This window comes from Erythrolamprus reginae, chromosome 6 (genome assembly GCF_031021105.1).
Source record: "Erythrolamprus reginae isolate rEryReg1 chromosome 6, rEryReg1.hap1, whole genome shotgun sequence".
Taxonomy (NCBI): Eukaryota; Metazoa; Chordata; class Lepidosauria; order Squamata; family Dipsadidae; genus Erythrolamprus; species Erythrolamprus reginae.
Genome location: NC_091955.1, coordinates 67,317,280 through 67,329,855, shown reverse-complemented (window position 1 = coordinate 67,329,855; position 12,576 = coordinate 67,317,280). Strand labels below are relative to the sequence as shown.

Sequence of the window (12,576 nt, the reverse complement as noted above, 5' to 3'; positions counted from 1 at the left end):
TCACTCAACTCCTGCAAATGTCTTTTTGTGCTAGCAGGCTAAGAGAAAACTAAAGCTTTTAAACTACTCTTGTTCTGCTGTAAGTAATATCAGCAAGAGAAGCTTGGGCAGAGTGTTGACTTACTTATACTTGAATAATTTTGTGATTCGAAATTCAGGAAATAGAATCAGCATAAAGAAAATTCCTGGCTCGTGTGAATATATATCTAAGGTCTGCATGTGTGTACATGTGTGTGTGTGTGATATGAATAAAATCTCTTACCCCCCTCCCAACAGTGGACATAGGCAGCATTGCTAGCCCTTCAAACTTTTCTCCTTTTAAAATATTCCCAATCTGGGTTTTTTTATTTTTTATTTTCATTTATTGTCAATTAGGTTTGTCACCTTCTAGAAAGGCTCACTAATTGTGTGCATAAATACTGAGTATTAAAAGCAGAGCAATTGCTAATAGCTGCCATTTCTCCAAATATATTCGGAGCAGTCTGAAGATGCTACTTGCAGGACTTCGATTAATATTTCCTGAGGACGGTGTCCTTAAAGAGGGGCAGCTCCGCCACAATTCATTAGCTGAGAAATAATTCCTGATTCTTAAAACAAAGGATAATAAAGATGCTTTTTGAAGGCAGCACAGCAAAAATCCTTGGCCCATAGAAAGGCAGTCCCTGATGTTTCCTGGTTTCAATCCGTTCAACAGAGATGCAGCAGGAGAAGTATGCTTGGTGCTGCCAACAACAGCGCGGCCATCCTGCAATGGAGCTCCAGCAATCTTTTCTTCCAGGGCTTCTCCTTTGGTGTGGGAGGACCATAGAAAAGCCGGTTACCTCTGGTCTATCTTCTGCTTCTGCAAGCTGAGTGAGGTGAAACTGGCTAAGAGGTCAGTAACTTCATCCACCTGCCGGGGAAGCACACGAGAGGACGATTTAGGATCTGAAGAAACAACGTCCTACAAAGATGGGCAGCTTGCAGTCTAGCCCCTTTTTTTAAAGCAGCTGAAATCATTGAAATATTTATTTATTTATGTATTTATTGGACTTTTATGCCGCCCCACTCTGAGAACTCGAGGTGGCTTACAACTTAAATTTAAATTTATAATCTAAAAAACCCAGAAAATCAGAAAAAGGCAGTCATTCCCATTCGGTCAACTTACTCTCAACACATTCATCGGCCAGGGGGCTAGAATCTAGTAGCCCCAAGCCAGACGGCATAGATGAGTCTTAAGACTCTTGCGGAAGGCGAGGAAGGTGGGGGCAGTACGAATCTCTCGGAAAGTTGATTCCAGAGGGCCGGGCCCCCCACAGAGAAGGCTCTTCCCCTAGGCCCCACCAAACAACATTGTCTAGTTGACAGAACCTGGAGAAGACCGACTCTGTGGGACCTAATCGGTTGCTGGGACTCATGTGGCAGAAGGCGGTCCTGTAAGTATTCTGGCATGATGCCCTGTAGGGCTTTATAGGTCTGCTGAAATCCAGCAGAAGCAAACTATCCTATAGCAGCAATAGCAAATGGACCAAAATTGGGTCATTTATTCCCATGAAGGCATTTAACAGACCTGTAACTCACTCCAAAAACTGAAAAATGGGTTAAAAATCTCATCTCCACCAAGAGTGAAACAATCTCATTAATTAAAAAAAATACATTAAAATATTTTTTAAATCAAACGCTCTCCTACAATACCAACATAATCTGAAATTATTTATCCTAAATTCAAGCGATATATGTATTTTGCCGATAACTAAAAGTATTTCATAGTGATATGAAGCATAGTTTTTGGATCTCCTGGGCCCTCAAGCTGCAGAGCTGCACGGCTGGCACAAAATTTTCTTTGATCCCTCACCTGTTCTTTTGTGCTGGTCATCTGAAGCCTGGTACAAAGGTCATCCAATTGTTCCCTCTGTTCATGCCGTCCAAGACGGTCAAGATATTCCCGCAACATCTGGATGATCTAAAACAAACAGAATGGGAATATACGGTTTGCAGCGAACAATGAAAGAAGCCCAAAGTTTTTAATTAAAAACCCAATTCTGAAGCAAATCTGTACAGTACTATAAGATTTTAGTAAAGTGGAAGGACAGAGACAACTGTAAATTAACTATCTGGGAGAAAAAAGTAAGAACCAAACATAAATATAACGAATAAAACTAATTTTTTACTGAGACTGAAGGCACTTCATTTTTTAAAAGCAAGAGTATCATTTATTCAGTTTACAGTGCCTCTCATCTCACATATATGACTTTGAACAGCTAATAAAGTTAAAATACAAAAAGCCATATAAAAATTAACAAAAATCAAAGAACAAAACCAAATGCTGACCTACTAATCCTATCACCATCAAAAAAATGATCAATGATGAATTCAAGGGAATCAAACTGCCTTCAACAGATAGGGGATTACAAATAAGATTAATCAATGGTTTTATTGGGGACATTCAGGTGGCAGGGTTGGAGGGTAAAAACATTATACATGGTGACCACAACTATGCAATCAAGGCTCCACCCATTTTTTGCAGGTGAAGCATGCATGATATATGTGTAAATCTATTGTTAGATCAGACTTCATCTCTATTTTATAGGTATAGATGCTGACAACAGTAGCAAGAAAGCTATACTGCTGCAGTAAACATTTCCAAATCACAACATTTCCAACCCCCATGAACAGAAGGCTCAAGCTTTGCAGTCACTGTTATACAAATGCACTTTGTGCACTTATATCAGAATGTAACATTTCAAGTCTTCCAAGTCTTCGGAGAGGGGCGGCATACAAATCTAAGTAATAAATAAATAAATAAATAAAGTTCATTGACATAGATTTTGGACAGCAAAAGATAGAAGGATTACAACAGAAATGAAGTATCGTTTTGGTAAAATGCAGATTCTAAAAATACTAAAGCTATAAAGAGCTAGAAGGTAAATAAAATAAAAGGTAAGTACAGTAAATGCAATATGTACTTTAAAAATGTTCGTGTTGGGATGATACATTTTTGAAAGTAGGTTGGCTCTCTTCACTATGGTTACTTCATGAACTTACTAACAATATACCTTGGGACCTTCACAGGCCAAAACATTTTGAAGCCTATGGAAGAAAATACCCTACTGTTAATGTATGAGCAGAGTAATCCTTGTTTAGCAAGGTTGTGCACACACAGAAACGTTTAGATTAATTGTGAGCTACTCAGTCACCCACAGATATACTAACTCGAATTAAAGTTTACTTTGAGAAATAACATATTCAGTTAAACAGTCTAAAGTCATACACATAATAAGTCAGAATAACAATCCAAACATTACTAAGTACAGTGGTACCTCGTGATACGAACCCCTCATCATACGAACTTTTCGAGATAAGAAGCCAGGGTTCGGAATTTTTTTGCCTCTTCTTACGAACTTTTTTCACCTTACGAACCTGCCACCGCCACTGAGATGCCTCCCCTCCAGACTTTCGTTGCAAGCCAAGTGCAGGTTTTTGCGATCCTGGGATTCCCTGAGGCTCCCCTCCATGGGAAACCCCACCTCCTGACTTCCGCATTTTTGCAATGCTGTAGGGAAATCCCAGGAGTGGGGTGGACAAAAACGGGAGGGAAAGGCTCATGGAGCTCAAGGGAGGAGAAAGGTGTGGGGGAGAGGAGCAGAGTGGGGGGGGACAAAAACGGGAAGAAAAGACTCATGGAGCTCAAGGGAGGAGAAAGGTGTGGGGGAGATGAGCAGAGTGGGGTGGACAAAAACGGGAAGAAAAGACTCATGGAGCTCAAGGGAGGAGAAAGGTGTGGGGGAGAGGAGCAGAGTGGGGGGGGACAAAAACGGGAAGAAAAGACTCATGGAGCTCAAGGGAGGAGAAAGGTGTGGGGGAGATGAGCAGAGTGGGGGGGACAAAAACGGGAAGAAAAGACTCATGGAGCTCAAGGGAGGAGAAAGGTGTGGGGGAGATGAGGAGAGTGGGGTGGACAAAAACGGGAGGGAAAGGCTCATGGAGCTCAAGGGAGGAGAAAGGTGTGGGGGAGAGGAGCAGAGTGGGGGGGGACAAAAACGGGAAGAAAAGACTCATGGAGCTCAAGGGAGGAGAAAGGTGTGGGGGAGATGAGGAGAGTGGGGTGGACAAAAACGGGAGGGAAAGGCTCATGGAGCTCAAGGGAGGAGAAAGGTGTGGGGGAGAGGAGCAGAGTGGGGTGGACAAAAACGGGAAGAAAAGACTCATGGAGCTCAAGGGAGGAGAAAGGTGTGGGGGAGAGGAGCAGAGTGGGGGGGGACAAAAACGGGAAGAAAAGACTCATGGAGCTCAAGGGAGGAGAAAGGTGTGGGGGAGATGAGGAGAGTGGGGTGGACAAAAACGGGAAGAAAAGACTCATGGAGCTCAAGGGAGGAGAAAGGTGTGGGGAGATGAGGAGAGTGGGGTGGACAAAAACGGGAAGAAAAGACTCATGGAGCTCAAGGGAGGAGAAAGGTGTGGGGGAGATGAGGAGAGTGGGGTGGACAAAAACGGGAAGAAAAGACTCATGGAGCTCAAGGGAGGAGAAAGGTGTGGGGGAGATGAGCAGAGTGGGGGGGACAAAAACGGGAAGAAAAGACTCATGGAGCTCAAGGGAGGAGAAAGGTGTGGGGGAGATGAGCAGAGTGGGGGGGGACAAAAACGGGAAGAAAAGACTCATGGAGCTCAAGGGAGGAGAAAGGTGTGGGGGAGATGAGCAGAGTGGGGGGGGACAAAAACGGGAAGAAAAGACTCATGGAGCTCAAGGGAGGAGAAAGGTGTGGGGGAGATGAGCAGAGTGGGGTGGACAAAAACGGGAAGAAAAGACTCATGGAGCTCAAGGGAGGAGAAAGGTGTGGGGGAGATGAGCAGAGTGGGGGGGGACAAAAACGGGAAGAAAAGACTCATGGAGCTCAAGGCAGGAGAAAGGTGTGGGGGAGATGAGCAGAGTGGGGGGGACAAAAACGGGAAGAAAAGACTCATGGAGCTCAAGGGAGGAGAAAGGTGTGGGGGAGATGAGGAGAGTGGGGTGGACAAAAACGGGAAGAAAAGACTCATGGAGCTCAAGGGAGGAGAAAGGTGTGGGGGAGATGAGGAGAGTGGGGTGGACAAAAACGGGAAGAAAAGACTCATGGAGCTCAAGGGAGGAGAAAGGTGTGGGGGAGATGAGGAGAGTGGGGTGGACAAAAACGGGAAGAAAAGACTCATGGAGCTCAAGGGAGGAGAAAGGTGTGGGGGAGATGAGCAGAGTGGGGGGGACAAAAACGGGAAGAAAAGACTCATGGAGCTCAAGGGAGGAGAAAGGTGTGGGGGAGATGAGGAGAGTGGGGTGGACAAAAACGGGAAGAAAAGACTCATGGAGCTCAAGGGAGGAGAAAGGTGTGGGGGAGATGAGCAGAGTGGGGGGGACAAAAACGGGAAGAAAAGACTCATGGAGCTCAAGGGAGGAGAAAGGTGTGGGGGAGATGAGGAGAGTGGGGTGGACAAAAACGGGAAGAAAAGACTCATGGAGCTCAAGGGAGGAGAAAGGTGTGGGGGAGAGGAGCAGAGTGGGGTGGACAAAAACGGGAAGAAAAGACTCATGGAGCTCAAGGGAGGAGAAAGGTGTGGGGGAGAGGAGCAGAGTGGGGTGGACAAAAACGGGAGGGAAAGGCTCATGGAGCTCAAGGGAGGAGAAAGGTGTGGGGGAGAGGAGCAGAGTGGGGGGGACAAAAACGGGAAGAAAAGACTCATGGAGCTCAAGGGAGGAGAAAGGTGTGGGGGAGAGGAGCAGAGTGGGGGGGACAAAAACGGGAAGAAAAGACTCATGGAGCTCAAGGGAGGAGAAAGGTGTGGGGGAGAGGAGCAGAGTGGGGTGGACAAAAACGGGAAGAAAAGACTCATGGAGCTCAAGGGAGGAGAAAGGTGTGGGGGAGATGAGCAGAGTGGGGGGGACAAAAACGGGAAGAAAAGACTCATGGAGCTCAAGGGAGGAGAAAGGTGTGGGGGAGAGGAGCAGAGTGGGGGGGACAAAAACGGGAAGAAAAGACTCATGGAGCTCAAGGGAGGAGAAAGGTGTGGGGGAGAGGAGCAGAGTGGGGGGGACAAAAACGGGAGGCAGGGACTCATGGAGCTCAAGAGAGGCTCTTTCACCTTGCTTCGTTGGGACTCCCTCCCCCCACTCCGTTCGCCTCAGCTTTGTCTGGCCGCCGCTTTTTTTTTTTAAGCCTTAATATTTTGGATTCTCCTAATGGGCTTGCATGCATTATTGGCTTTTCCGTTGATTCCTATGGGAAACATTGTTTCATCTTACGAACTTTTCACCTTACGAACCTTGTCCTGGAACCAATTAAGTTCGTAAGACGAGGTATTACTCTTCATAGTCTTTCTTACCAGTTGTCTTTGTCTTAATCAGCAAACAAAGATATCAAGCCTAAACACATTTTTGGCTATACTACATAACTACAATACAGAGCATGCAAAGAATTGCAGAGCAAACCTAACAGTGAATAGCCATTAACAGTGAGTAGCTTAGACAAAGGGAAATAGAGATGGCGACTCAGAGAAATAAGCTATAAACTCTAGCTCCCTCTTGAGGCAGTCTGCAACACCTGCAGGCAATATATTGCCAACCCAACAGTTATGGACAGAGTCCTAACACCTACCCTGCCAATAGAAGGCCATGTGTCAGCGACAAGTCAGAGATAAAATAGAACAAGTCTTACCTTTTCTATCTGACACCTTCTATACTTTCTCTATTTTCTTTTTTTTCACAAGTGCCAGGGAACTGCATTTCCAAGAGGATTTCCAAAGATATCTAATAATTACTCCTTGGCCTAAACCTTTTCAAAGATTAGATTCATTTTTAGACTCATCAAGACCTCTGCCATATCTAACTAATCTGAATGGTCATTTACATCTTAGAATTTCAGTCCTCTATGCCAAAAGTGTGTTTTCTTTCCTAGTCTTTTGTGGGAATCAGATTTACACACCTTTGCCTTTGTCTCAGAATCCACTGACCCCAAATTCTCTTGTCCACATACATTCCTCAGTCCCTGTTGTGATTCAGCCTGAGGCTGCTCAGGGACCAGCTGTGTCTCTGCTGGCTCCATGCCTGGAGGAGGATGACAGCACAGAGGAGGGGGCTGAACAGTCGGACGGGGGAGAGGAAAATCAGGAATGGGATGAAGGAGAACAGCATGAGAGCCCCGGGGGGGGGGGGGGGGCTCTCCCCAGCCAGTAGCTTGGAGTCATTAGGTGATGACACACAAGCTGTCATTGACATGAGACAGCGACGTTCAGAGCAACGAAAGGAGCAGTTAAAAAGATATTATCACCATTGAATTAGAAACAGCTGGGTTTGGGTGTGGTCCTCATCAGCAGGGTTTAAAAGGCAGGCAAGCCCTTGAAGCCATGTGGAGTGTTATCAGCTTGGCGTGGCGTTATCCTGTCTTGTTTCTCGGCGTCTCTGTTCCTGGCTTGTGGCCCAGCAGCTTTGGAAGAGCCGTGGGAGGTGTAGGTCTGCTATCTACAGCCTTGGCTTGGCAGCAAGAATTCTGTATTGCTGCATGGACTTTGGGCCTTCGTGAATATATCTGAAGGTACAGCATTTTCCTGTTTGTAAGGACATTTTCTGTTACCTGTGTTTTTCTTGAATTTTATAAAACTGCCTTTGCCTTTTACCAGTGTGTCTGGATTCTCTTTTTGGCTTGGTATTGGCTTCTGGAGTGACCCAGACAGAACAGTCCTAAATGTTTTCCATGGAGCCCAGAGACAACTGTTAAATATAAAACACCTGGCGGCTCCTCAAATCCAGGATAACTTTCACGCACCTGTTTTACTTCAAGGCGCACAACCTCCAAGCTCTGCGAGAGGCCATCCTGCAGGATGTTTAACTTCGACCTGGCCAAGTGCAGAGGGGTCCTTCCAGCTCGATCCAGGGCATCCACTCGAGCTCCTGAAATATTCAAATGCAAAGTAAGAAAAATATGCTGAAAGGGCACCAGAAGAACGGGCAGCTTTAGAGTTGCCAAAAAGAAAGGTTACCTCCGCGGAGTAGCATGGTGATGACAGGAACATGGTTCGTGCAGGCAGCTGGGGAGAGGAAATATAAAACAAAGAACTAAGAAGTGCTTGGAGTAAAGCAGTGGGGATACATTATTTCTGATCAGAATCACAATTTTATTTATACAGTATAGCTCTCTTAGAAACATAGAAACATAGAAGACTGACGGCAGAAAAAGACCTCATGGTCCATCTAGTCTTCCCTTATACTATTTCCTGTATTTTATCTTACAATGGATATATGTTTATCCCAGGCATATTTAAATTCAGTTACTGTGGATTTACCAACCACGTCTGCTGGAAGTTTGTTCCAAGGATCTACTACTCTTTCAGTAAAATAATATTTTCTCATGTTGCCTTTGATCATTCCCCCAACTAACTTCAGATTGTGTCCCCTTGTTCTTGTGTTCACTTTCCTATTAAAAACACTTCCCTCCTGAACCTTATTTAACCCTTTAACATATTTAAATGTTTTGATCATGTCCCCCCTTTTCCTTCTGTCCTCCAGACTATACAGATTGAGTTCATTAAGTCTTTCCTGATACATTTTATGCTTAAGACCTTCCACCATTCTTGTAGCCCGTCTTTGGACCCGTAAATGTAAATGTATATATGGTATATGTACATGTACTATTTGTAAATGTATATATGGTATACTAACTAAGAATGCAAACTAAGCAATCTGATCTCAGCTTCATGTCATAGCATTAAATAAGTCAATGCAGTCTCACTGAATCCTATCTGTGCCAGAAGAAATACTGCAGTAAATGTTAATGTATAAGTTAAAACATTTTAAGTAAAGACAGAGGATGGCCATCTCTCTTTTTTAAAGTTGTATGCATATTCTTGTACGTAATTCATAATTGTATACAAAAGTATTCTAATTAAAATTATTTTTTTTAAGTTAAGAATATTATAGAACCTACAAAAACTAAAGAGAGTATCACAAGTTCTTTGGCGCAGATTATTGAAATCCAATGTTTTGAAATACAAGATATGCAACTGCTTACATCCAGTTTTTAAAATTAAAAAAAATGCTAAGATATACTTTATAGAAATTACCACAGTAAACATTAAGCTAGTCCTGAAAAATAAATTTTATGCTTCTTGCGTGGCAGATGTGGGTCCAGATCCAAAGTTAAAAGTTTGCATATGTTCACTCTCTGGTGAGGTGATATTTGAATAGGTAATTTCCTGGGATACTCTAAACAATTTTTTCCACTCCATGTGTCCCAGGCTATTGCTGCCTGAACTTGAAGCAAATTTAGTTTCAGCAGATTTCTTTCAGGGTGAAAAGAGAGAGAGAAGCCAATTCAGATAAACGATGCTTACCCAAATGCAAGGGAGTGTTCCCCAATCCATCTCGCTGGTTTGGATCAGCACCATGGTCTAAAAGCAACTGCACTAAAACACAAAGAAGGAGACTCTCAAGTTTACTTTGACTTTTTATATGACTTTTATAGCAACCCTTGGAGATGAATAGCAACTGGTCCTAGCTGCATCTCACCAATATCAATCTGTTTTCCTAAGAAATAGACTAACTATCCTGGGCCTTGAAAGCTTAGAACTACGACGCCTAAAACACGATTTGAGTATTGCCCACAAGATCATACGCTGCAACGTCCTTCCGGTCAACGACTACTTCAGCTTCAATAGCAACAACACAAGAGCACGCAACAGATTCAAACTTAATATTAATCGCTCCAAACTTGACTGCAAAAAATATGACTTTAACAATCGAATTGTCGAAGCGTGGAACTCATTACCGGACTCAATAGTGTCAACCCCTAACCCCCAACATTTCTCCCTAAGACTCTCCATGATTGACCTCTCCAGGTTCCTAAGAGGCCAGTAAGGCACATAAGTGCACTGATGTGCCTATCGTCCCCTGTCCAATTGTCTTTCCTTATCCCTTTTATCTTATATATTCTCTCCTTCACATATATTCTCTTCCTATCTACTTCTCTTCTTCTTTACTTCCTATCTTTATATACATTACTTAATGTCTATTCTCTTTCATATGTACTGTATATTGGACAAAGAATAAAATAAAAATAAATAAAAATAAAAATAAAGTACTTTAATGGAACAGGACTCTATAATAAGAGGATACTTTTATGTCCCTTGAAACAGTCAAGCTTGCATATGAAGCACTAGTGAATGGACCTCTGGATCTCATCATCTTAAGTTCACACTATCCAAAATTGCCAGCAAAATAAACTGCCAAAGCACAATGTAAGTCGATCTGCTAGATTTGTATGCCGCTCTGAGTCTCCGGAGACGGGCAGCCTACAAATCTAATAAATTAAATTAAGTACATCTTATTGAATAATATCACAGATTTATCCACTGGCCTCCAGGGGCACTTAGGAAAGAAAGTAAAGTTGAGTCATGGACCCTCACATCTCAACCAAAAATTAGCTTAATAGAGTCTGTCCTCTATCCAATAACCAAGCCCCATTCAATCTAGAAGGTGAAATTATTTCTAATTTGAAGAACCTATATTCATGGAGTTTTTTCCTATTGTTATTATTTTAACCAAACTTTGCAAGAAACACACTAAAAGCTTGTTTATAAAACCATAAGCACCTCTCTGAATTATTCTGGACATCAGGCAATCTTTGCAATACTGCATTTTAGAACAGAGTTTCTCAAGCTGGGCAAGTTTAAAATGGATGGAATTCAACTCCCAGAATTCCCCAGTGAATCACCCATCTTAAACTTGGTTTTGCTGGCTAGGAAATTCTGGGAGTTTGTTTGTTTGTTTGTTTGTTTGTTTGTTTATTTATTTATTAGATTTGTATGCCGCCCCTCTCCAAAGACTCGGGGCGGCTAACAACAATAAAGAAGACAATGTAACAAATCTAATATTAAAAATAATCTAAAAAACCCCAATTTAAGAGACCAATCATACAAACAAGCATACCATGTATAAATTCTATAAGCCTAGGGGGAAGGGAAAAATTTCAATTCCCCCATGTCTGATGACAGAGGTGGGTTTTAAGGAGCTTGCGAAAGGCAAGGAGGGTGGGGGCAACTCTGATATCTGGGGAGAGTTGGTTCCAGAGGGTCGGGGCCGCCACAGAGAAGGCTCTTCTCCTGGGTCCCGCCAAATGACATTGCTTAGTTGAACTCCACCCCCTTTAAAGTTGCCCAGGTTAAGAACTTCATAATGGTATCTCCACTTCTAACTTCATTCTATGTTGTAATAATCTATACCAGTGTTTCTCAACCTTAGCAAAATTTATGATGCATGGACTTCAATTCCCAGAATTCTTCATCCAACATAGCTGGCTGGGGAATTCTGGGAGATGAAGTCTACACATCTTAACTTTCCTAAGATTGAAAGACACTTATCTATATTCATTACTTTTGACCAATTTCCTTCTACCTGCTAGGAACAGTAGACTGCCTTGCTGAAATTTACAAACAATAATGCTTTTGAAAATAATCCCTGTGAAGTGGCATCTCAAGTGAGAGCCCCCTCCACTTTTTTATTGGCTTACCTATGCGATCATTTCCATTACAAGAAGCAAAGTGAAGGGCTGTTCGACCCTTGTCATCAGCAGCGCAGGGGTCTGCTCCATCTTCTAGAAGTTGCATTACTGATGTCACCAAATAAGAAAGAAAAGGAAGCATTAATAACCTGAAGATTTAATTGGCTAAAAGTCACCTAGCATCCTAGCTTAAAATGTAAATTGTTGCAAAACTTTCAAGATGCAATATTTAATGCTGAAAGTTTATTTTAGAGGAAAGAATTAAGAGACATGCACAAATTCATTCAGATCTTTTTAATATCCATTCTTGCCAAGCATTTCAGTAAGTTACTTCCTTTAAGTTCAAAGTAAACTAGCAGAATAATTGTTTCAATCAATGTGAATTTATATTTCTTTTAATGAAAACATTAAATGCAAATTTTAATCTATATTTGGACATCAGTTAGTTAGGACATTGTCTTCCCCGAACTACATTTTTATTTAAATTTTGCTTCCTTATTCAATTGGGGGCAAAAAAAGACACAATATCAAGTGTTCCAATATCACACTATATTCTTCAGATAAATTTAAGTCTAAACTTCCTCTGATTTCAGCTAAAGTTTAGAGAGAGAAGAATATTTAATGTAGGTGAATAAGAGATAAAAATGGAAAAAATTCATATTCCTGCAAAGTAACCTTCTAATAAATTCATCTTGTAATCCTGATTGACAATCAGGAACTGCATGTCAAGAAATTAGATACGCAGGGAAGTGAGTAGAGTGAAGGTAGAGGGTTAGGTAGCAAAGCACTGAAATTTGGCCCTCTGTATTTCTTCTAGCCAACATTTCCATAAACAAATTTATTTGAGAGGATTATTTACAAGTCTCCACTAGTATATGCATTTTACAATAAGACAGAACTGGTTAGGAAACTTAACAGAAACCAGGAGATGAAAAGAGATAATTCCTGGGTAGAAGTGTGTGTGTGGAAAACTAACATTTTGTTAGCAGACCCATTTTCAGGGGTACCTGAAGTTCCTCCAATCTACTGATTTTTTTTTTTTTGTAAAAGCTTACCTTCCAATGGAATTCTTAGGAAT

General features: G+C 42.2%; 1 protein-coding gene across 1 annotated transcript in view; it reads right to left on the bottom strand.

Moving 5' to 3' along the window:
- Positions 1–339: 339 nt before the first annotated feature.
- ANKRD54 (ankyrin repeat domain 54) overlaps positions 340–12,576 on the bottom strand; it is an 18,701-nt gene continuing 6,464 nt past the window's right edge. Inside the window, exons 3-8 of the mRNA XM_070756179.1 lie at positions 11,508–11,606; positions 9,334–9,405; positions 7,984–8,031; positions 7,770–7,894; positions 1,835–1,942; positions 340–892 (exon numbers count right to left, since the gene is read on the bottom strand). Coding sequence (XP_070612280.1) covers positions 818–892; positions 1,835–1,942; positions 7,770–7,894; positions 7,984–8,031; positions 9,334–9,405; positions 11,508–11,606 — 527 coding nt within the window. The 3' untranslated portion in view covers positions 340–817. The remainder of the gene's footprint in view (positions 893–1,834; positions 1,943–7,769; positions 7,895–7,983; positions 8,032–9,333; positions 9,406–11,507; positions 11,607–12,576) is intronic.